The following is a 22,544-nucleotide window of genomic DNA, read 5'->3' as shown; positions in this document are numbered from 1 at the left end:
AGAGTAACACTCAAGAACGACTACCAATCTTCATAAAATTTTCATATCTACTACTTCAGATATATTACAGCATATCTAAATTTCAATGAAATTGATCTAGTAGTTTTGGAGATTTTTATGCATAGGCCTACATATATAGGAAACCCAATTTCAGTGAACGGTATTTTCATACTCCTCATACCTCAAAAAGTAAAGAAAATTCGTTTCACCCTCCCCCACTATCACAATGCGAGCGAAAGTAGTACTATGTTTTTCTTTAAAAAGCTTCTACTTTTTATTGAAGCCACCAATATCGATTAATAAAAATTTCATTACATGGAAAAATATGTCATGTTCAACTCATCAATAGATATTGTAGATCAAGAAACGTCAAGGTCCCAACTTACAGCATCATAAAGAAACCGGCGCTTTTAACTTTACCGCTTAAATTTTTTCGACCTTGAATTGAGAGTAACACTCAAGAACGACTACCAATCTTCATAAAATTTTCATATCTACTACTTCAGATATATTACAGCATATCTAAATTTCAATGAAATTGATCTAGTAGTTTTGGAGATTTTTATGCATAGGCCTACATATATAGGAAACCCAATTTCAGTGAACAGTATTTTCATACTCCTCATACCTCAAAAAGTAAAGAAAATTCGTTTCACCCTCCCCCACTATCACAATGCGAGAGAAAGTAGTACTATGTTTTTCTTTAAAAAGCTTCTACTTTTTATTGAAGCCACCAATATCGATTAAAATTTTTTTGTAATAAAATCAGAGGGCAGTAGGATTCCATAAACAAAAATACTTAATCAAAAATCTGTCAAAGGTATTCCGAAGAGAATCTATGTAAATTAAAACCGCTCTCTTTTTCTGTTTAGGTTCTTGAACCACCGTTTAGGTATTACTTCAGAAATGATATGTATGAGTGTAAATGAAGTCAAGTCTTGTACAATCTCAAGTCGACCGTTCCTGAGATGTGTGGTTAATTGAAACCAGACCGCCAAAGAACACCGGTATCCACGATCTAGTATTCAAATCCGTGTAAAATTAACTGCCTTTACTAGGATTTGAACGTTGGAACTCTCGACTTCGAAATCAGCTGATTTCCGAAGACGCGTTCACCACTAGACCAACCCGGTGGGTTAACATTCATATATATTTAGGTTAGTATGTGTACGATAGTCTAAAGAAAGTAATTGATAATATTGTATATGACACGGATTTTAAATTTTAAATGTATGACGCTTTAATAATAAGTGAATTTTAATAATTAAAACACGACTGGTAGTTTTAAAAAAATAAATTTTATTAATTTACTCGTTTTGTATTTTAATATTTAATTAATTAAACGTAACAAAACGTAAATGTAAGGCAATGAAGTATAACACCAGTATTCGATAGTCAGTATTTACGATCTAGTATTCAATTCCATAGAAATTAAAACCACTAAATTTACTCCTTAATCAGACTACCAAAAATTACAGTCTGGTTTAATTTTACCGAAATTTTTCACAATTGCAAAAGTTGCGTTTCCGAATATATGTTTATATGAACTTTTTTCTTTATTTTCACTATTTCAACATGTCATGAATTCTTCATGAAAAATAGGTTCATGTAATGAACCCTTGAATTCATGAAATATTAATTCTTCATGTTACAGGGTAATTATTCGTGAATTACTCTGTATAAGTCTGACCTTATCCTAGATTTAGTTTATTTTACACGGTATCATAGTAAATATATATGTGGTATAATATCCTTTGTATGGAAATATAAGTAAAATAATTTTATCATTATGTAAGTTATTTCTATTTATTTACTTAATTATTTATCCTCTCTCTCGCTCTCTCTCTCTCTCCCTCTCCCACTCGCTATCTATCTCTTTCCGGTAACTCCGCTGGCCTTCGCCTGATTACATTTACCTTACTCTCCTTTTTTTTATGATAAGATATGAATTTTGTAGCGTACAAAAATAAAACGCTAAGATCGATCGGAATTTGAACCCAGTACCTTCCGGATGAAAATTAAAGGGAGATCAGCGATTTAAAAAAGAATAATAACTCAGAAATTATTTATAAAATTTCAAAAGAATTCTTTTTATGAAGCGTTACAAAATCAAATTATAATTACTGTCGGGAATCGAACCGTACACTAATTAATTGAATAACTAATATTCTACTTCTATAATAAATTATAAATAAAACCAAATTTTGTTAACATAATAAAGGTAATTATATAAATTAAAACTTTAGTTTTTATATTTTATAAGCTTTATCAAATATTTTCTCGAAGTATATTTTTTATAACAAATTTATTAATTTATCAAACAGTATGTAATTTGGTTAGGAATTATATAATTTAATGGGAGAAACCAAAATAAAATGCTTCGTAAATCAGGTACTTTTTTTTGTCTTCAGTCATTTGACTGGTTTGATGCAGCTCTCCAAGATTCCTTATCTAGTGCTAGTCGTTTCATTTCAGTATATCCTCTACATCCTACATCCCTAACAATTTGTTTTACATATTCCAAACGTGGCCTGCCTACACAATATTTTCCTTCTACCTGTCCTTCCAATATTAAAGCGACTATTCCAGGATGCCTTAGAATGTGGCCTATAAGTCTGCCTCTTATAACACTTTAGTCTGTGTTCCTATAACACTTTTTTTAAGTCTGACGGTAATTCCCCTTTTTCATAAATTTTCACCCCTCTGATTTTTAAAATTGTCCTTACTCTAGGCTAGAATTACTATATCATCGGAAAATCGTAGCATCTTTATCTTTTCACCTTGTACTGTTACTCCGAATCTAAATTGTTCTTTAACATCATTAACTGCTAGTTCCATGTAAAGATTAAAAAGTAACGGAGATAGGGAACATCCTTGTCGGACTCCCTTTCTTATTAGGGCTTCTTTCTTATGTTCTTCAATTGTTACTGTTGCTGTTTGGTTCCTGTACATGTTAGCAATTGTTCTTCTATCTCTGTATTAAAATCAGGCACAGAGAAATTCAGGATGGATAATTTTGTAGATTTTTACGGCGGTAAAAGTAAAATAATTGATGATCGAAACCTGTTTTAAGCAATTCTAGGAGATATTTCCTCTTTTTGGTATACGCAGTAAATATTTGTAATCGTGTGTGAGTATGCGATGTTTCAAATATTATCTCAGTTTTAGTTAATTTGTATTTTTATTTATATCAATTTGCATTTTTTTTTTAATAAATGTAAAGGAGCAATCTAGAATTTTTTTAATATTCCAATAATTCTAAAGATATTTTTTGCCAGAAGTACAAAAAAAATAAATCGGGAAGGATATCAGAGGACAACCCTCATTTCAAAAAAAGCCTGTTCCCTTTGAATGAACTGAAAAAAAAATAATCTACTTAATTTCCTGGATATATAAATATTGGCATTAAATAAATATAGTTTTCATAACATTATTAACACTCTGAATGTATTCTTTTGGAATTGCAAATTAATAATAGAGGATTTATTCAAAAAAAAACTTTTTTCAAAATTTCAATTTTTTAAAATTTTGCTTTAGTTTTCATAAGTGTATCATTTTTAAAAAAGAAAATTTATTGATATCTGATGAATTGAAAGGAAGGATTTCGTGAAACAAGAATTAAAAGGAAATAAAACAAGTTTTATAAAAGAAAAAGAAATCTAAAAAAAAGGTGTAAAAAAATTTGATTGAGGAATGATTTCCTTCCTGGTAAAATTGGTAAAAACTTGTACTCAGGTCACTAGATAATTTATTTAAAAAAAAAAAGTATACGGTACTAAATTAAAGAAAAAAGAAACAAATTATATAAATTGTAAAATACCCGAATTAAAAAAAAAAAAAAAAAAAAAAAAAATTAACACAACAGTTTATTTATATATAATTTTAAACTTAATTAAATTTAAACTTTTAAGGTCGCAGCGTTAAATTAAAAAAAAAAAAATATTCCGTAATTTTCTACTGATTTCAAGCAAGATATTGATTATTAAAATAAATTGAAAAAGTATTGTTTTTTTATGTATTCTATTATTATTTAGCCTTAACAAAAAAAAAAAAAAAAAAAAAAATACTGGAAAAAAATACCGATAATTAGAAATTTAAACACAAGAAACTTGCATTTTAATATTTAAAAAGATAAAAAAAACAATGTAAGAGTTTTTTAATCGGTCATTTAAATTTTAAAATGCCATAACCACCTTTAGAAAACTAGCGGATTCGTCTCTCAACAACACGATACTATAGGTTAACAGAAACCATTTTATTATGATTTAATAAGCTATCGAACCGTTTCAAAAAAAAAAGCATAAAAACTCCCAAATTTCGAATAATTTTTTTTTTATTTAAGGAGCTCTTGAAGAAAATTTGCAAAAAATTTAAAAATTATCATAAAAATTAATTTAAGAGAATTGTTTAAAAATATTGAAAAAATAAAGTATAACTTTTATGAAAGAAACTGAAATGACTGAAGGCTCGTTTCACCTGTGCTATTCCGCATTTTATATCGCTCCTGCATCGTCCATCTTTAGTAATTCTACTTCCCAAATAACAAAATTCTTCTACTTCCGTAATCTTTTCTCCTCCTATTTTCATATACAGTGGTCTATCTTCGTTATTTCTACTATATTTCATTACTTTCGTTTTGTTCTTGTTTATTTTCTCGCGGTAGTTCTTGCGTTGGACTTCATCTATGCCGTTCATTGTTTCTTCTAAATCCTTTTTACTCTCGGCTAGAATTACTATATCATCAGCAAATCGTACCATCTTTATCTTTTCACCTTGTACTGTTACTCCGGATCTAAATTATTCTTTAACATCATTAACCGCTAGTTCCATGTAAAGATTAAAAACTAACGGGGATAGGGAACATCCTTGTCGGACTCCCTTTCTTACGTTCTTCAATTATTACTGTTGCTGTTTGGTTCGTGTAAATGTTAGCAATTGTTCTTCTATCTCTTTATTTGAACCCTAATTTTTTCTAAATGATGAACATTTTATTCTAGTCTACATTATCGAATGCCTTTTTTAAGTCTATAAATGCCAAATATGTCGGTTTTTTTCTTTAATCTTCCTTCTACTATTAATCTGAGGCCTAAAATTGCTTCCCTTGTCCCTATACTTTTCCTGAAACTAAATCGGTCTTCTCCTAACACTTCTTCCACTCTCCTCTCAATTCTTCTGTATAGAATTCTAGTTAAGATTGTTTATGTATGGCTATTTAAACTAATTGTTCTGTATTCTTCACATTTATCTGATCCTGCTTTCTTTGGTATCATAACTATAACACTTTTCTTGAAGTCTGACGGAACTTCACCTTTTTCGTAAATATTACACACCACTTTGTATAATATATCAATCGCTTCCTCGCCTGCACTGCGCAGTAATTCTACAGGTATTCCGTCTATTCCAGGAGCCTTTCTGCCATTTAAATCTTTTAATGCTCTCTTAAATTCAGATCTTAGTATTGTTTCTTCCATTTTATCCTGTTCAACTTCCTCTTCTTCCTCAATATTACCATTTTAGAGATTGGGAATAAATTTTAAGAAACCATTTTCTAAAAATATTCACATATAGATAAAAAATTCGCTAAATCTTCCCCACCCTTCAAAAAAGGTTAATAATATAAGAAAAAAAAAATTTCAAAAAACTGGTTAGGTCCGGGGTCTACAAATTTTATACGTTTTTCATAGCTATATATATATATGAAGTATGAACTTTCAAAAAATTTTTATACCGAAGGAAGATAAAACGAAATAACAAAAAAAATTAATTTTAAGAGGTGGGGGTTGATTTTTTTGATTATTTATATATGCGTTGTAAAAACCAAATAAATTAACTTCAATAGAGTTTTCTTTAGAATGTCCCTACAGAAAATAGAAATCGATTTTTTCGCGATAACCCCGTATTTAAAAAAAAATTAATATGATCAAAGCCTCGTATATATAAATGTTTGAGCTAAATTTGAAAAACAAAATTTGGTACGGTCAATACTGAGACATAAAAGGTCAAAAGCAGTGCGAAACACATACATGTTTTTTTTTTTGTCTAAGTGAAATAGATGGGCCCTAACACGTAAAGATTTTCAAAAAAACCTCAAATACATGATTTTTGATACGACCACGTGATTTTTAATTTAATACATTTATTCTAGTTATATTCGTCGGAAAGTAAAAAAAAATTATTTTAATAGCTCTATAAATGTTAATATTTAAAAAAAAAACACATCTAGTGTTAATATTCAAAATAAATTACATGAATTAATACCTATTTTTTTTTTTTTTTTTTTTTTAATTTTATAATTAATTGGATAGTATTTTGTGGTGCTGCCTTAATAATACTGTTTCCCTTGACCCATCCAGGAATTTTTTTTTAATTTCATTCATGGAGTAGAATATTTAGCAATTTCTGATTTGATTAGACGGGTAAATACATGCTGATCAGGATAAAAGTATATTAATTTATTTAATTAAATAAGAGATATCTGAAACGGTCCAATTTTTTGGTTTTTCTTCTTTAATCTGCAGTTTCCAACAAATTTTCCTGAATTTTCAAGCAAAAAATCACTTCAGATTTATTCAAATTATATAATATATCTTACAATGAGAGCAGTAGAGAAGATTTTCTATAAAATAAGTAAAATTAAAAAAAAAACCATTGAAATTGGTCAATTTTCTAAAAAAATAATATTTTTAACATTTAAAAAAAAAATTAATCAAATAAATAAGTTCTCTTTTTTTAAATAGATATATAAAACAAATATAAGATTAATAATAAAACGAATAAAAATTAAATAATAAATTTTTTAAAACTTACCTTTTGCCCAGCCGGTGATAACGTTTCCTAAATACGCAACTTTATAACAAGGGTCGTATTCGGTAATGGTGACTGAACGACGTTTCCAAAATTTTCCCAGACCTTGTTTTAAAGTTCGAAGCGTTCTTTCTTTAAAATCTTCTTTGCCACCGACTTCCATTTTATTTTAACAAAATTTATTTATATTTAATAAAAAATTATTAAAAAAAATTACACCACTATTAGTTTTTCTATCGATGATATAAACGCACTCATATTTACTTTTTTTACGCGCACAACAATATAATCACTTTTATTAAAAAAAAGAAAATAATAATAATAATAAAGAAATATTTAGTAAGTTAACACTATTTAATAATATATATTTATAAATAAATATTAAAAAAAAAAAAGAAACAAACAGTGAAATAACTTTATCTCAGCGGAAAATACGACGTCGAGACGTGCTCACAACCAATATCAACGGCGAACTGATCTTAACATTAGTGTGTCGGTGGTGTATGCGTTCAACATCGACGTAGAGTGTGTTTGTGTATCTACTTATCCCCACCACAACATACTTTGACCGCCGCCAGGCACAGCAAACATGACTGAATAAGCGAGTAAAACGAACGACTATAGACGGGACGATACTGCTGCTCCAAACGTTTTAATCATCAACTACCACCACCAAACATTAAACGACGAACCTGCGCAAAAAATTTAATACCAATTTATATTCAAACCGTGACTTTTCCTGTCAATTAATAAATCTATAAATAACAACTAAAAAAAAAAAAAATTCTTAAATATTAAAATGATCCATTTTTATTAATATATATAAATCTATATTTAGATTTTTTTAATTTAATTAAAACGTAATTTAAAAATTGAATCGGTTTGATTATTAAAAACGAATACAAACGTACGTTGTTGAACTTTCCCAGACTTTGTATATAGGCTAAATATTTCATCTTCTGCACAAAAAAATTAGTAACGTTTATTTTTCTTCGTAAATTTACTTTATTACAAAAAGAAAATAAATAAAACTTTTTTATAAACTAATAAAAATTTATTAAATTTGTTTCAACAAAGGGGAAACTTTTGAAATTATTTGTTTAAAAAATATATTAAACGATATTTCAATTGTTATCTACGATGAAAAATTTTTATAAGTGGAAAAAAAAGAAAAAGGAAAATAAAAAAAAAAGCCTAACCTCTTAAAAATGCCCAGCTCCACCCTACAACCAATTTTATTTTTATTTTGTCCATAATTCTTATAGAATTTTTGCATTGCAATAATTACTGAATTTATAAAATAAATACTCAAAAAATTACGATGTTAATTAAACAAGGTTAGCAAGCTAACGAGCGTAAGTTAAATTTGGTTAAATTATATTTATAAAATAAATAAATAAATATAAATAACCATTTATTATAATTAATAAAGAGACTGTTCATTTTCCACCGAAATCCGATTGACTACTTTGTTTTTAAATAAAGCTGCAGCTGCGGTGAGGTTAATACGTAAGTACCGAAATTTTGAGCAGAGACTCGTTTATCAGTATATAGGGTCCATTTCTAGGTAAAATTTTTGGGGAAATATCTCCAGGGAGTGGGATAGACAATTTTTTCAAGATTTTGAAATAAACATAAGCCCACTTTATATTAAGCTTAGTACATAAGCGCATTCTTATTTTACCATTATTTTTAAAAAAAAAAAGTACCACAGAATTCTTTTTTGTTGCCCAGATATCGAAAAAAGATATATTTTTATTTATTAAAATTTGTTTTGTCTTCCTAGGCATAATATTTGTGCAAGTAACCCAAAAAAATACTTTGGGCAATACTGGGGAAGGTGGAGCCGATCAAAGTTTTGAAATATCAATTTCTTTTTAATTTTTGATTTAAATCAAGAAACAGATTTACGAATTTAATAAACCTCTAATGAAAACATACCCTATCTCTCTCTCTCCTCTGGTCCGCTCTCGGGTGCGAGTTCAATATCTACACTCTCCCACACCGCAACTCCATCACAAGTCGATCTGAAGTGTGGCTGTAAAACAACTAAAGTACAATTATAGTTGCTTTTTCTGAGAGTAATGATGTTCATTATACAAAACTGCCTTGCAGTATACAGTTTGAAAGTGATATTTCTAAATCTGAGTGCCCCTAGTTGAAAGTAATTTTTTACGATATATGAAAAGAATGAAGAAAATGTTCTTTTTTTGCTTTTATCCATTTAATTTAGAGTGACGGGACATAACAAAAACTGTAAAAATCCTTCTAAACTATTTATTTAAGAAAATTATTCTCTTCTTCGATTAAAATTTTGTGTTAACGGAACCATGATGAATGTCTCTCCCCGCACGTCGTAGAATAATTATAATTAAATGTATGAACTATATTTAAGTCAATACAAAATTTCAGAGAAACCGGTTAGCCTGTTTGAGAATATTAGGAAAAATGATAACTGATGGAAAAAAAATCAAAGAAATTAGGCTATTATTTCCTAACCGTTGCTAACAAAATCGCTGAAATACGAAACCAAAATGATATTAGAATGTCATGGAATCATCTAATTTGTTCAATAATAAGAAGTTTTTGCCCAAAAGTGACAAAAAAAGGGGTTTTTGCCCTCCACAAACTTTTTATCGGGGCTGGTTCATGAAATATCATAAAAAACTATTACAGGTAAATAAAAGACATAAAATTATGTGAAAAGATTTATTTACCACAAATAAAAGTTTGGAATAAGGAAACCATTTTCGATCAATATATCTTTGCCCTTTTGATTAACTATGAGGAAAATTAATTCTTATCAATTACCCGAAATCGTCGTGTCAAACTTTATTTGAATCGGTCGTCCATTCAGTGTGGAAATATCAACCTACCTTTTTTTTTAAGCACCCCCGGGGGCAACTGGAACCGCCGTTAAACATTAGATCAGTCGTCCCAAGGTGCCGTGGCAGTTGACTGACCCCCTATGAATTGTCCCGTTGGACTTAACCCATCGAGGTCTCCCCCGCGATATAGGAGCAATTCGACTACCTGTTCAGGACGGCAACGAACTCCTCGGCGGGGGCGCTGTCTTTCCCGGTCTTAACCTATCCGGCTCCAGGCATGCTTTGCGCATACCCTTTGACTCGCGCCCTTCGTCCACCCTCGAGGATTTCCCATGCCATCATCGGATACGCCCCGATTCCACCACTCTTGCTTGCAGGCGAGCCCGGGGCGTTCTAGGCAAGAGGGCTACCTCCCGTCCCTATAAGTGTCACGCTTTAAAACACCCTTTTTTTCTTTTTTTTTTTTTACGGAGGTTCCTCCTCGCTCTTGATAGTTAAGATGGGATTGACCGAGTTGGCCAATTCATTCCAACCCCCCTGATGACGAAGCATACGGTCAAAAACAATATCAGGGGTAATCGCTACCGACAGCCTTAAACTGACGTTTGTTCAGCTATGACAATCGAACCAGGCGTGCTGGAAAATATCATCTAGTCCGCAGTACCGACACGCCGAATATTTCCTCCTTCTCATCAAGTAACAACCAAAGTCGCAATGGCCAGTGATAAACTGGGTGAGACGGAAGTCGACCTCCCTGTGCCACCGCCTCACCTGGTCCTTCACCACGGCAATAAGACGTCCGGTCCAACGACCCTTCTCACTGGCCTCCCATCTCCTCTGCCAGCTGACCGTGATTGTTTCTCTCGCCTCAGCTTTCGGCATCCAACCAAAGCGAACAGCCCTCTTCTCCACCAGCAGGTCTATTGACGGGATGCCCGCAACCAAACAAACCGCATCGAAGGATACCGTTCTGTACGCGCACGTAATCCGTAAGACCAGCTCCTATGAATCGACTGCATCATGGTGCGGTATTTTTGTACCCTCATGACTCTGCTCCATGCCGGAGTCGCGTGCAGCTTCACTCAAGTAACTATCGCACCAATAACTCTCCTCTTCTTCATCGGTCAGAACAATTTATAACAAGGCAAATGTCCCGTAGAAGCCTCCTACCGGAAACGACTTGGACCTCTGACTTTTCCTGGACAATTTCGAGTCCCCGAAAAGTCAACTATTCGTAAAAAATCCGAAACGCCACGTTGCCTCTCCTCTCCATCCGGTCCTCGTCGACAACCCTCACCTGTACCGCCAGATCGTCGGCGAACCCAACGACATCGACTCCAATCACTTAGCTCCATATGCAAGGTCTTAGACTTCTAAGACCTTGTTCCAACAAACCCCGCGACCCGCCGGACCGTAGCCTCTCATTTAGTGTCAAACCCCTTTCAAGAGGCTTCATCGTATCCCCGGGCCGACCAGAATCGGTCTAGATTACAAACAGCAGAAAATTAACAAAAAAAAACAGTAAATTAAATTATGCGGATAGATAATGAATTAATAAATCGATTAATCAATTAAATCCACACCAAGTCGGTTAAATTTAATGTAAATTAAATCACAATTAATTACTAATTCAAATTAATTACAAATTCGACTTAGAAGTCTCCGTATGTCGAAGTAAACAACAATTTAATTAAATGAAACAGCTGTGGCCGTAAATAAACAAGTCTTAGCAACCGTAGGCTGAATTCAACAAAATCGAACTTAAAACTCGTAATTAACACAAAACGATAAATAACAACAAAACAGAAAATAATATCACAAAATAGAAGCGAACGCAGGAAAAAACTACCAAAAGCGGAAAAAATAACGATAAATTAAATTTCAACAAAATGAACGTAAAATAATTCAAAACCCAACTAAACCAAACAGAACAACACAAACAAAACGAAACAGGATTAATCTGACTCGCAAAACGGAGCAGCTTTTAAAGATTTTTGAAAGTGTATGTTTGGAGTGTCGCTTTATATGGAAGTGAAATTTGGACGATCGGAGTATCTGAGAAGAAAAGGTTAGAAGCTTTTGAAATGCGGTGCTATAGGAGAATGTTAAAAATCAGACGGGTGGATAAAGTGACAAATGAACAGGTATTGCGGCAAATAGATGAAGAGAGAAGCGTTTGGAAAAATATAGTTAAATAAGAGACAGACTTATAGGCCACATACTAAGCCATCCTGGAATAGTCGCTTTAATATTGGAAGGACAGGTAGAAGGGAAAAATTGTGTAGGCAGGCCACGTTTGGAATATGTAAAACAAATTGTTAGGAATGTAGGATGTAGAGGGTATACCGAAATGAAACGACTAGCACTAGATAGGGAATCTTGGAGAGCTGCATCAAACCAGTCAAATGACTGAAGACAAAAAGAAATACATATAAATAATAGATGTCGTGAAATACAATCTATTTTTACATTAGACACTAAGTACAAGATCGTCTTATGTAAAACATTTAGTAGTTTATTTTAATTTCATTGATTTTTTTCTTTGTATTCTGTAACGCTTTAGTATTATTATTATTATTATTATTATATTATAAACAATTTATTGTCTACTAGGAAGTTTTATAAAAAGTTTATAAGCAATAATAGGTATTTTATACAATATTACTTTTTTATGAATTATTACTGTAAATTTGTAACCTGTCGAAGTTTACTTTTTTAATTTACAAATATAGAATAAGACTGTTTAAATCTGTTTAAAAAAAAAATGCGTTTGATTACGGGTCGAGGTTAAACAAAACAAGTCGTGATGTGCGTCAGAAGTGTGGGAAGTAACCTGTAGCATTCTTATACAATATATTTTATCTAGCGTAAGGATAATCGTGTGATATTGCAAAATTCTCCTACTTATATATATATATATTTAAACTACGAGTAAACCTGTAACACTAGTTTATTGTACTTTTTTTTTTAATCTTACGTTAAAAATATTACAAATTTATTATTATATATTACAAAAACATTGTGGTAAATTTTAATTTAATGCTTCGAAGAATTTCATTATGTATATTAAGAAATAAATTTTAAATTTAATAATTTCCTTAATTGTTATTGATATTTTGTAAAAATTCTTTTTTCCTTTTAGATAACAAACCGTAAAATTTGGTAACGTTTAAATAATATAATAAATAGACGTAACTTTTTGAAAATTTATCCGTATTTGTAACTTCAATGGCGTAATATATATATATATATAAAATTGTTACTTGAGAAAAAAAAATGTTGTAAACGTTAAAGATTACTGAAATATTGTAAAGCCATTTCGTTTTTTTTTCTTTTTACCACAATTTTGATTAAATATATTACGTTATTACTCTAATATATATACGTCAAGAGAACAACAAAAAAATCTGATGTGGACACCTTATGACTTCCTTTTAAGCCTATTCGATTTTTTTTTTGTCTTCAGTCATTTGACTGGTTTGATGCAGGTCTCCAAGATTCTCTATCTAGTACTAGTCGTTTCATTTCAGTATACCCTCTGCATCCTACATCCCTAACAATTTGTTTTATATATTCCAAACGTGGCCTGCCTACACAATTTTTCCCTTCCACCTGTCCTTCCAATATTAAAGCGACTATTCCAGGATGGCTTAGTATGTGGCCTATAAGTCTGTCTCTTCTTTTAACTATATTTTTCCAAACGCTTCTTTCTTCATCTATTTGCCGCAATACCTCTTCGTTTGTCACTTTATTCACCCGTCTGATTTTTAACATTCTCCTATAGCACCGCATTTCAAAAGCTTCTAACCTTTTCTTCTCAGATACTCCGATCGTCCAAATTTCACTTCCATATAAAGCGACACTCCAAACATACACTTTCAAAAATCTTTTCCTGACATTTAAATTAATTTTTGATGTAAACAAATTATATTTCTTACTGAAGGCTCGTTTAGCTTGTGCTATTCGGCATTTTATATCGCTGCTGCTTCGTGCATCTTTAGTAATTCTACTTCCCAAATAACAAAATTCTTCTACCTCTATAATCTTTTCTACTCCTATTTTCACATTCAGTGGTCCATCTTTGTTATTTCTACTGCATTTCATTACTTTTGTTTTGTTCTTGTTTATTTTCACGCGATAGTTCTTCATTTATGCCGTTCATTATTTCTTCTAAATCCTTTTTTCTCTCGGCTAGAATGACTATATCATCTGCAAATCGTAGCATCTTTACCTTTTCACCTTGTACTGTTACTCCGAATCTAAATTGTTCTTTAACATCATTAACTGCTAGTTCCATGTAAAGATTAAAAAGTAACGGAGACAGGGAACACCCTTGTCGGACTCCCTTTCTTATTACGGCTTCTTTCTTATGTTCTTCGATTGTTACTGTTGCTGTTTGGTTCCTGTACATGTTAGCAATTGTTCTTCTATTCTGTACTTGAACCCTAATTTTTTTAAAATGCTGAACATTTTATTCAAGTCTACGTTATCGAATGCCTTTTCTAGGTCTATAAATGCCAAGTATGTCGGTTTGTTTTTCTTTAATTTTCCTTCTTTTATTTATTAATTTTATTTTTTGTTCCACAATTTATTTACAATCGGCTCCTTAAGTTGAATTATAAGTAAGTTGCTTGACAAGAAGCACATGAAAAGGGGTTCTTAAGGAACTCCCATAAGAAGTAATTCGTAATAATAGTTAACAGTAAGCAGTAATCCTAAAGTTCATTAGAAAAACATTTCTGCCAACACTTTATATTCCATAAAAACAAACAATTAACAAATAAATAGTCAAACAAAAAAAATAAAGAGATAAAGTAAACTAGAATGATATCACTAGATTTGGCGTTGTCATCTATCAAACTGTCATTCAGTAGCTTCTAAGTCAAACACATGGAGACGTTTCATCCTTCGGACGTCCCTCCTGTTACGAAGCAGATTGATTACTAAGTGCGTGACGTAATTTTCAAGTCGTTGCTGGTATTTAACACTGCACTGTCTCACTACCTCACTAATCATCGGATGCTCCAGATATTCATGAATTTCATCATTCCGTGCGAACCATGGTGCCTCTACAATTGCTCTCGTTATTCTGTTTTGGAAGCATTGTATGATAACTATATTACTATTACTTACTGTTCCCCCCAATTCCATGCCATAAGTCCAGGATTGGTTGAAGGATAACTTTGTAAATCAGGACTTTATTGGACAACGTGAGGCGTGAGTTTCTCCGTAGCAGCCGATGCAGTTCCCTATACTTTGCGTTCAGTTGCTTCCTTTTCATCTTTACGTGACATTTTCAGGACAAACGCCGATCTAGGTGAAATCCTAGATACCACACAATCTCTGTTTGAAGGATGAAGACACCATCCTTGTACACACTGAGACAGTCACCCTTTCTCATGGCGAATGTGATTTGCTTTGATTTATTCAGACTAACGTTAATGTTCCATTTTTTCAATCATACGCGGACAAGGTATTTTATTTATTTGCACATTTTATAATACCATTTTTTATTAATTTAAAAAAAAATGGAAAGTTACAATCTAAGAATTTTTTATGTATTTTTCTCGAAAAGCTAGTTTTTTATCAAAAAGAAATACAAAATAAACGGGGCGAAGATAACAGAAGACAACCCTGAAATTCTTTGCGTTTCTTTGAAACATTCTGTAGATAAGAAATTTTATCTAAAATTACTTAATGCCACATTGCAATTACGCCTAAAAGTAATGTAAAATTGCACTTATAACCTATTCTACGTAATATATTACAATTTGTCATTAATTTATAGTTTACTGATTGGGCTTTTAATTTTAATAATAGCAAACGTCACAATTTAGACGTTTGTAAATGTATAGCCGTAACGCTACGTTGTAGTTGCGACTTTAGTTGCAACACTTGATTCAATATGTTTTCTTTAAATGTTCATGATTACCTATATAATTATTTTTATACATTACTTCACTTAATAATTTTTATTTACAGTATACTCGTGCTCTAATTTTTATTTTTTATAAAAAAAATTCATTTTCATGTCTTTGAAAATTAAAAAAAAAATCCCTTTCGGCACGCCGGAAGGTGGAGGTAAATTTCACCAGTGTTAAGTAGGGAATAAAAACGAATTCCACCTTAAAATTAAGAAAAATTTCAAATTGATTAATACGACAACGGTTGTATATGAAAAAGTTTTCACATGTTTAGCATACTACAAGCCTCATCTTCAGACAATTCCAGCAAACTTTAGTCATCCCTTGCCATAAGACTTGGTCAAATCAAAAATTGTATCTGAAAAAAGGTATAGGTAATGTTTATAGGACTAACGAACACTTTAAACCGATTCGATACTTTCTTTTTACCTGTTCAGCCTCCGGGAATTACCGTCAGTTATTACTTCAGAGGATGAATGAGGATGATATATATGAGTGTAAATGAAGTGTAGTCTTGTACAGACTCAGGTCGACCATTTCTGAGATGCATGGTTAATTGAAACCCGACCACCAAAGAACACCGGTATCCACGATCTAGTATTCAAATCCGTTTGCTAGATTGTGTCACAGAATCGAATCGGTATTGTGTCTATTAAGGGAGGTATGATTGTTTTTGTCTTCGAAACCCCATTTTTTCCATCCCCTGAGCCCATGGTTGGTGATATAAAAAAGCTTTAGTTAAATAAGTTTTAGACCCTTATACAAACAATAGTAGAAACTTTAAACAAATTCGATATTTTACTTAATAAGAAAGTTGTAGCGATATTTCGTTTCCTCGTAAAAGCCCCCCCCCCCCCCCCGTTTCCATCCCCACGGTCTGATTTTGCCCGTTAACGAATTCAACCGAGATTTTGGGTCGTTATATTTTATGAATCGATTTGAAAGTGATTGGCGCAAAATTACGGCAGTTATCATATAGCCACAAGAAAGTGAAATATAAACTTTTGAGCTGACGATGGTTTTTGGGTTGGGTGATGTGAAACGCGAAGATATGTCGAAATTTTCCGGAAGTCGAATCACGGTACCCATTATAATAGGTAACTTTCTTATGAAATCTATCTAATACAGGAATTTTTTTTGTGCGCCTTGTTTGGTGTACCTTTTTTTGTTAATTTCAGCGTTAATTTTAAGACCAGTTTGGTCTACAGGATAACTCATCGACGTAAATCAGCTGATTTCGAAGTCAAAATTTCTTAACATTCAAATCCTTATAAAGGTAGTTGCTTTTACTGGGATATGAATATTAGATCGTGGATACCGGTGTTCTTTGGCGGGTGGGTTTCAATTAACCGTACATCTCAGGAATGGTCGGCCTGATTCTATTCAAGAGTATACGTTTACCAGTACATTCACACAGTACGTAATTATAATGTTGCATTATATAATTCTAGGTAAAATTATGTACAGAATGTCTTATAAAGAAACGCAAAGAATTTCACGGTTGTCTTCCGCTATTCTCGCCCAATTTAGTTTTTACTTATTTTTGGTAAAAATTTTAACTAGCATTTTAGGGAAAATATGAAAAATTTAAATTTTATCGTTCATGGCTTTATTTAACGATGCGGCTATAAATAATTTTTTTTTTTGTTGTAATTTTACACTTCTTTAGATATATTTTATAAATCTTTCTTAGTAAAATGTTGCAATATTTTACACAATACGTAATTAAAAAATTATTCGATTTAAATAACCAGCTACACTTCAAAACTCCAAAATTTTTATTTGTCAAAATGAAGTACGTATTTGTTCGAATCTAAACCGTATTTTTTCCCACTTTTTTAATATCAAAAAAATCAAAATTAGGGGGCTTAAATTTATTTTTAATACGAAAACAAGAATTTATGATAGATTCTTTTAAAAACCTGTTAGTTTTTAACAGGTTTTAGATTTAACATTAATATTTTTTTTAATTTAACAATTAGAAAAAACATCCTTTCTCCAAAGTTAATAAATTTTTTTTCTTGAAATATTGGTATTTTAACTTATTTCCTTCGCCAAGTAATTTTTTTGTTTCGAATCGGAATCATTATTGCAAGGAAGGGACAACAATAACTCTTTTCATTTTTACTTTCCCGTCTAGATAGCCTAAAACAGAGTACAACCTAAAAGCGAACGTATTGTAATCGGTCTGATTTGGGCATATGCGGCTTACACCCAAGAACCCCAAAAAACCGGATGGAAATTTTTCGGACGTTAATGTTCAAATGTAGAAGCATGTGTTCGATATTGACCTGTAATCACTTTATATATCTAGACTTACTGAACCGATTTTACCAAACTAGTTCAGATTACTTCTATATATTGGGAATTGATGACATTAAATACAGGATCATTCACGGGAACCGGATGTTTTTGAACTGGATTGTACTCGGGCGTTCGTGGTGGGAGGGGCACGTGGCTGGTATCTGACGTTTCCTTTGTTCATAGCATTTACATTTTAATCGTTGAGATGGAGCCGTGGACGCTAGACCAACGGCTGTACGCGTATGACAGTTTTGTGCGAAATGACGAATCCGTAACTGCTGTTCAGCGAGATTTCCGCCGTCAGTTTAATATCCATCGTAATGCAAGCGTCCCTTCTCGTAACGCAATATTGCAACGGGTAAACGACCTTCGAACAAGCGGTTCAATATTGAAGAAAAAACCACCGGGTCCCCGACGAACTGCTAGCGCTCCGGAGAACATCGAACGAGTAAGGGAAGCCGTTGTCAGAAGCCCACGCCGCTCTATTCAGAGGCATTCAGCAGCGCTTCAAATGAGCACAAGTACGGTAAGACTAATTCTGCATACAGACCTGCATTTCCATCCTTACAAGATAGCCGTCGTGCGGCAGTTAAACGAGGAAGATTTCACGCAGAGATTACAATTTTGTCGACAAGCTTACCGTTTTTGAAGAAAATGAAAATTTGTTATCGTTAATGACTGACGAAGCCCGTTTTCATCTGAATTGCTTCGTCGACAAACAGAATTGCCGGTATCGGGCAGAAAAAAACCCGCATGAGCTTCACGAGAGACCACTTCATAGCTCAAAGGCGACTGTCTGCTGTGCGATAGGAAAGAACGGTGTTACTGGGCCATATATTTTTTAAAGAAAATGACGCTGCCGTAACTGTAACAACCGATCGTTACGTTGCGATGTTGAATACGTTTTTCATCCCTGATTTACGAAACCGGGGAATCGATTTTCAAAATGCGTTATTCCAGCAGGACGGAGCTAGAGCGCACACAGCGATGGCAACGATGGCTGTTCTCTGTAACTTGTTTCCGGGACGGATCGTTTCCAGATTCGGCGACATTCCTTGGCCCCTTCGGTCCCCCGACTTGAGTAGTTATGATTTTTTTCTGCGGGGGTTTCTGAAATCGCGTGTGTACGGCGATAAACCGCGTACATTGGAGGACCTAAAGATCGCAATTCATCATCACGTCATCCAGATTGATGTAGACATGCTGCAAAGAATTGAGGCCGGTTACCGTGAAAGGCTACAACAATGTATTGCCTAAAATGGGCATCACCTGCCGGATATAATTTTTCGTTGATGAGTAAGTAACAAATGCTTTGATTTAACAAGTGTTTCAGTACCGATAAAACTTTTTTAAAGTAAATATTCAATTTTTTATGATTATTTTAAAAACATCCGGTTCCCGTGAATGACCCTGTACATTCAATTTAAAAGGTCAACGAGGTGAGGCTGTAGAGCAAAGTCACCCTCAGTATTTCGAGATTTCACATAATTATGTTCTTATTTTTTTTAGGCTTTAAATAAATGAATAATATTTATTACGAATAAAAAAAACTAACTCGGTCTGGCCGGATTTCGAACTAGATTGCTCGGTCGGATTCGGTATCTGGTGCGTTAAGTCTCGTGGCTACACCAGCTGCCGACCGTATAAGCGATCCATGTAAGTTGTAAAATTACATTAGCTTAGTTAGTGCCGATCGTCGCCGTTAGTACCGCCACACTCGCGCCAATGAAATACGGTATGCGCGCTAACTAATCAAGGCGTGCATCAGAAAAAACTCATAGTTGCAGAACTTTACCGGAACGCGGGTAGCCGCGTGACGGGAAAGTCCTACAACTGTGTTGTCAACTGTTTTTTTTTTAAGGTTAACAAATTCTTTAATTTTTAATAATGAACTAGGAAATACTACCTGTAGAAAACTTAAATATGTATTTAGTCAATCTTATAATGTACTTATCTATTTCCATTTTCTTCTGTTTGATTTTTTTTTTTTTGCATACTGCAGTTTTGTATCGTCCACATTTTTGTCAATCGTATTATCTGCGTACTAATAATGGAATCAAGAAGATTTTACTACGAAACCAGAATAACATATGCGGGAGAAAACAGGAATAGATGATTACCTGCCAGAAATATTGAAGTTGAAGAAATAAATTCCAGTCGATGGAGTAAACAATGTTTTGATTTTTACTTGAGAATTTACAAAAAAAGAGTTTAGTTTCAAAGGATCAAAAACAGGAAGAAATCTCCAAGTAGATTTATAAAAGACTCCTGATTTTAAAGACTGCCCCAGTAATAAACAATACAAAGACAAGAGAAGCCATCGATTGATATATTAAAAGTTTTAATGCATCAAGATGCTGGTGCAGAAAATTTATGATAAGAAGAGATTTTCTCTTAGAATGAGAATTTCAATCTGCTAAAAATTTCCTTTTGAAGAAGTTTGTCCAGTTTCAGCGGAATAAGCTCACCGGACCGGTTTAGTGGTTATTTCGTCATCCCAATTCAGCTGATTTCGACATTGAGAGTTCAAAATTTCAAATCCTACTAAAGGCAGTTTCCATTTTTATACGGATTTGAATACTAAATCGTGGATACCGGTGTTCTTTAATGATTGGTTTTCAATTAACCTTACTTCTCAGAACTGGTCGACCTGAGACTGTATAAGACTACACTTCATTCGCATTCATACATTTCATCCTCTGAAGTAATACCTTACGGTTTTTCCGGAGACTAAACAGAAAAAGAGAGAGTTTCATATTATTATTCGAATAATAAAATATGATTTCAACTCTAATTTAAGAATACTGGATTGGGTATAAACCCCCCTCCCCCAACCATTTACATTGATATACCTCTAATAAACATAATTTTCGGTATTTTATATTTTGACTATTTTGACTATAACTCTTTTTATTTTTATTATTAATAGCCGGGAATTTCATGCAATATTTGCCAGCTATTTTTATAATAAAACAAATTGAAATCATATATAAATTAAAAATATTAATTTAATTCAAAAGCGTAAATTTTATGTTTCCTTTTTTTTTAAATAAATAAAATAAAAATTTTAAGTACAGATTTAAAAATATATCAATTTTTTCACATCGAACGCTTATTATACACCAATCAGATAAAAGGAAAATAATTATTTTTTTTTTGACTGACACACTTTTATGGAGATATATATCGTATATATTTAATGAGGTACAGACCAACATGGAATATTATTTTTATACAGCTTTCTTTAAATAATTTGTTGGAAAGTAGTATTTTTAGAATTCAATAAACGTTAATTATCCCTAAATATGTACAACTAAATAAATTATTTAAAGATGCTATAACTCGGAAAGGAAATCTACCTAATATAGTTTAGATATCCAGTATGACTGCTTCTTCGCGTTTGTTCACTTATAAATATTAAAATAAATAATTATTAATTATATTTATTTTTTGGATGATTCCAAAAATATTCGAACCAAATAAGATCTAAATTTATAATTAAAGTTATTTTTCTAAATATAACTTTTTGCTATCCTATCATGGTATTGCATTCTTTTTTTATTATATAATTTATTTAATCTGTTTTATTTTCCGTAAATATTCTATAAATATTTTTTTTTTTTTAATTTTATAAGTTCTTTTTCTTTTTCCAAATACAATTTCGATTTAATTTTATTTTTAAATAAACCGGGAAAGAATTGCATAACATTGATTACTGAGAAAATTTATTAATAAGCTTTTAACTTTAATAATTTGATGAATTAGCTTCGATATAATTTCAAGTATATTTTTACTGCGTATCCTTATCTACAGTATCCAATGCTAGCTAATTTTTATGATTAAAAATCTTCATCGATCTTGGTAGAACCATATAATAGTTTGTTTTTTTTAATTGAGATTACAGAATTTTCTGTGATATAAAGATCCAGGGTTTTTTTTTACCAAATCTAAAATAATAAATTCGTGATCGCTGAGCGAATTCGAATAATTTTTTTATTTTTTTCGTCTTCAGTCATTTGACTGGTTTGATGCAGCTCTCCAAGATTCCCTATCTAATCGTTTCATTTCGGTATACCTTTTACATCCTACATCGCTAACAATTTCTTTTACATATTCCAAACGTGGCTTGCTTACACAATTTTTCCCTTTTACCTGTCCTTCCAATATTAAAGCGACTATTCCAGGATGCCTTAGTATGTGGCCTATAAGTCTGTCTCTTCTTTTAACTATATTTTTCCAAATGCTTCTTTCTTCATCTATTTGCCGCAATACCTCTTCATTTGTCACTTTATCCACCCGTCTGATTTTTAACATTCTCCTATAGCACCACATTTCAAAAGCTTCTAATCTTTTCTTCTCAGATACTCCGATCGTCCAAGTTTCACTTCCATATAAATCGACACTCCAAACATACACTTTCAAAAATCTTTTCCTGACGTTTAAATTAATTTTTGATGTAAACAAATTACATTTCTTACTAAAGGCTCGTTTAGCTTGTGCTATTCGGCATTTTATATCGCTCCTGCTTCGTCCATCTTTAGTAATTCTACCTCCCAAATAACAAAATTCTTCTACCTCCATAATCTTTTCTCCTCCTATTTTCAGATTCAGCGGACCGCTGAATGTGAATTATATTATAAATAACAAAGATGGACCATCTTTGTTATTTCTACTACATCTCATT

The 22,544-nt window shown here is 32.0% G+C and overlaps 1 protein-coding gene across 1 annotated transcript in view; it reads right to left on the bottom strand.

The window, feature by feature from the left end:
- The window catches only part of LOC142333093 (uncharacterized), a 290,317-nt gene extending 282,827 nt beyond the window's left edge, over positions 1-7,490 (bottom strand). Inside the window, exon 1 of the mRNA XM_075379937.1 lies at positions 6,808-7,490. Coding sequence (XP_075236052.1) covers positions 6,808-6,967 — 160 coding nt within the window. The 5' untranslated portion in view covers positions 6,968-7,490. The remainder of the gene's footprint in view (positions 1-6,807) is intronic.
- Positions 7,491-22,544: the final 15,054 nt, after the last annotated feature.

Source organism: Lycorma delicatula, chromosome 12, assembly GCF_047948215.1.
Source record: "Lycorma delicatula isolate Av1 chromosome 12, ASM4794821v1, whole genome shotgun sequence".
NCBI lineage: Eukaryota > Metazoa > Arthropoda > Insecta > Hemiptera > Fulgoridae > Lycorma > Lycorma delicatula.
Note: the sequence above shows the minus strand (reverse complement) of the source record. Positions and strands in the feature narration are given on the sequence as shown.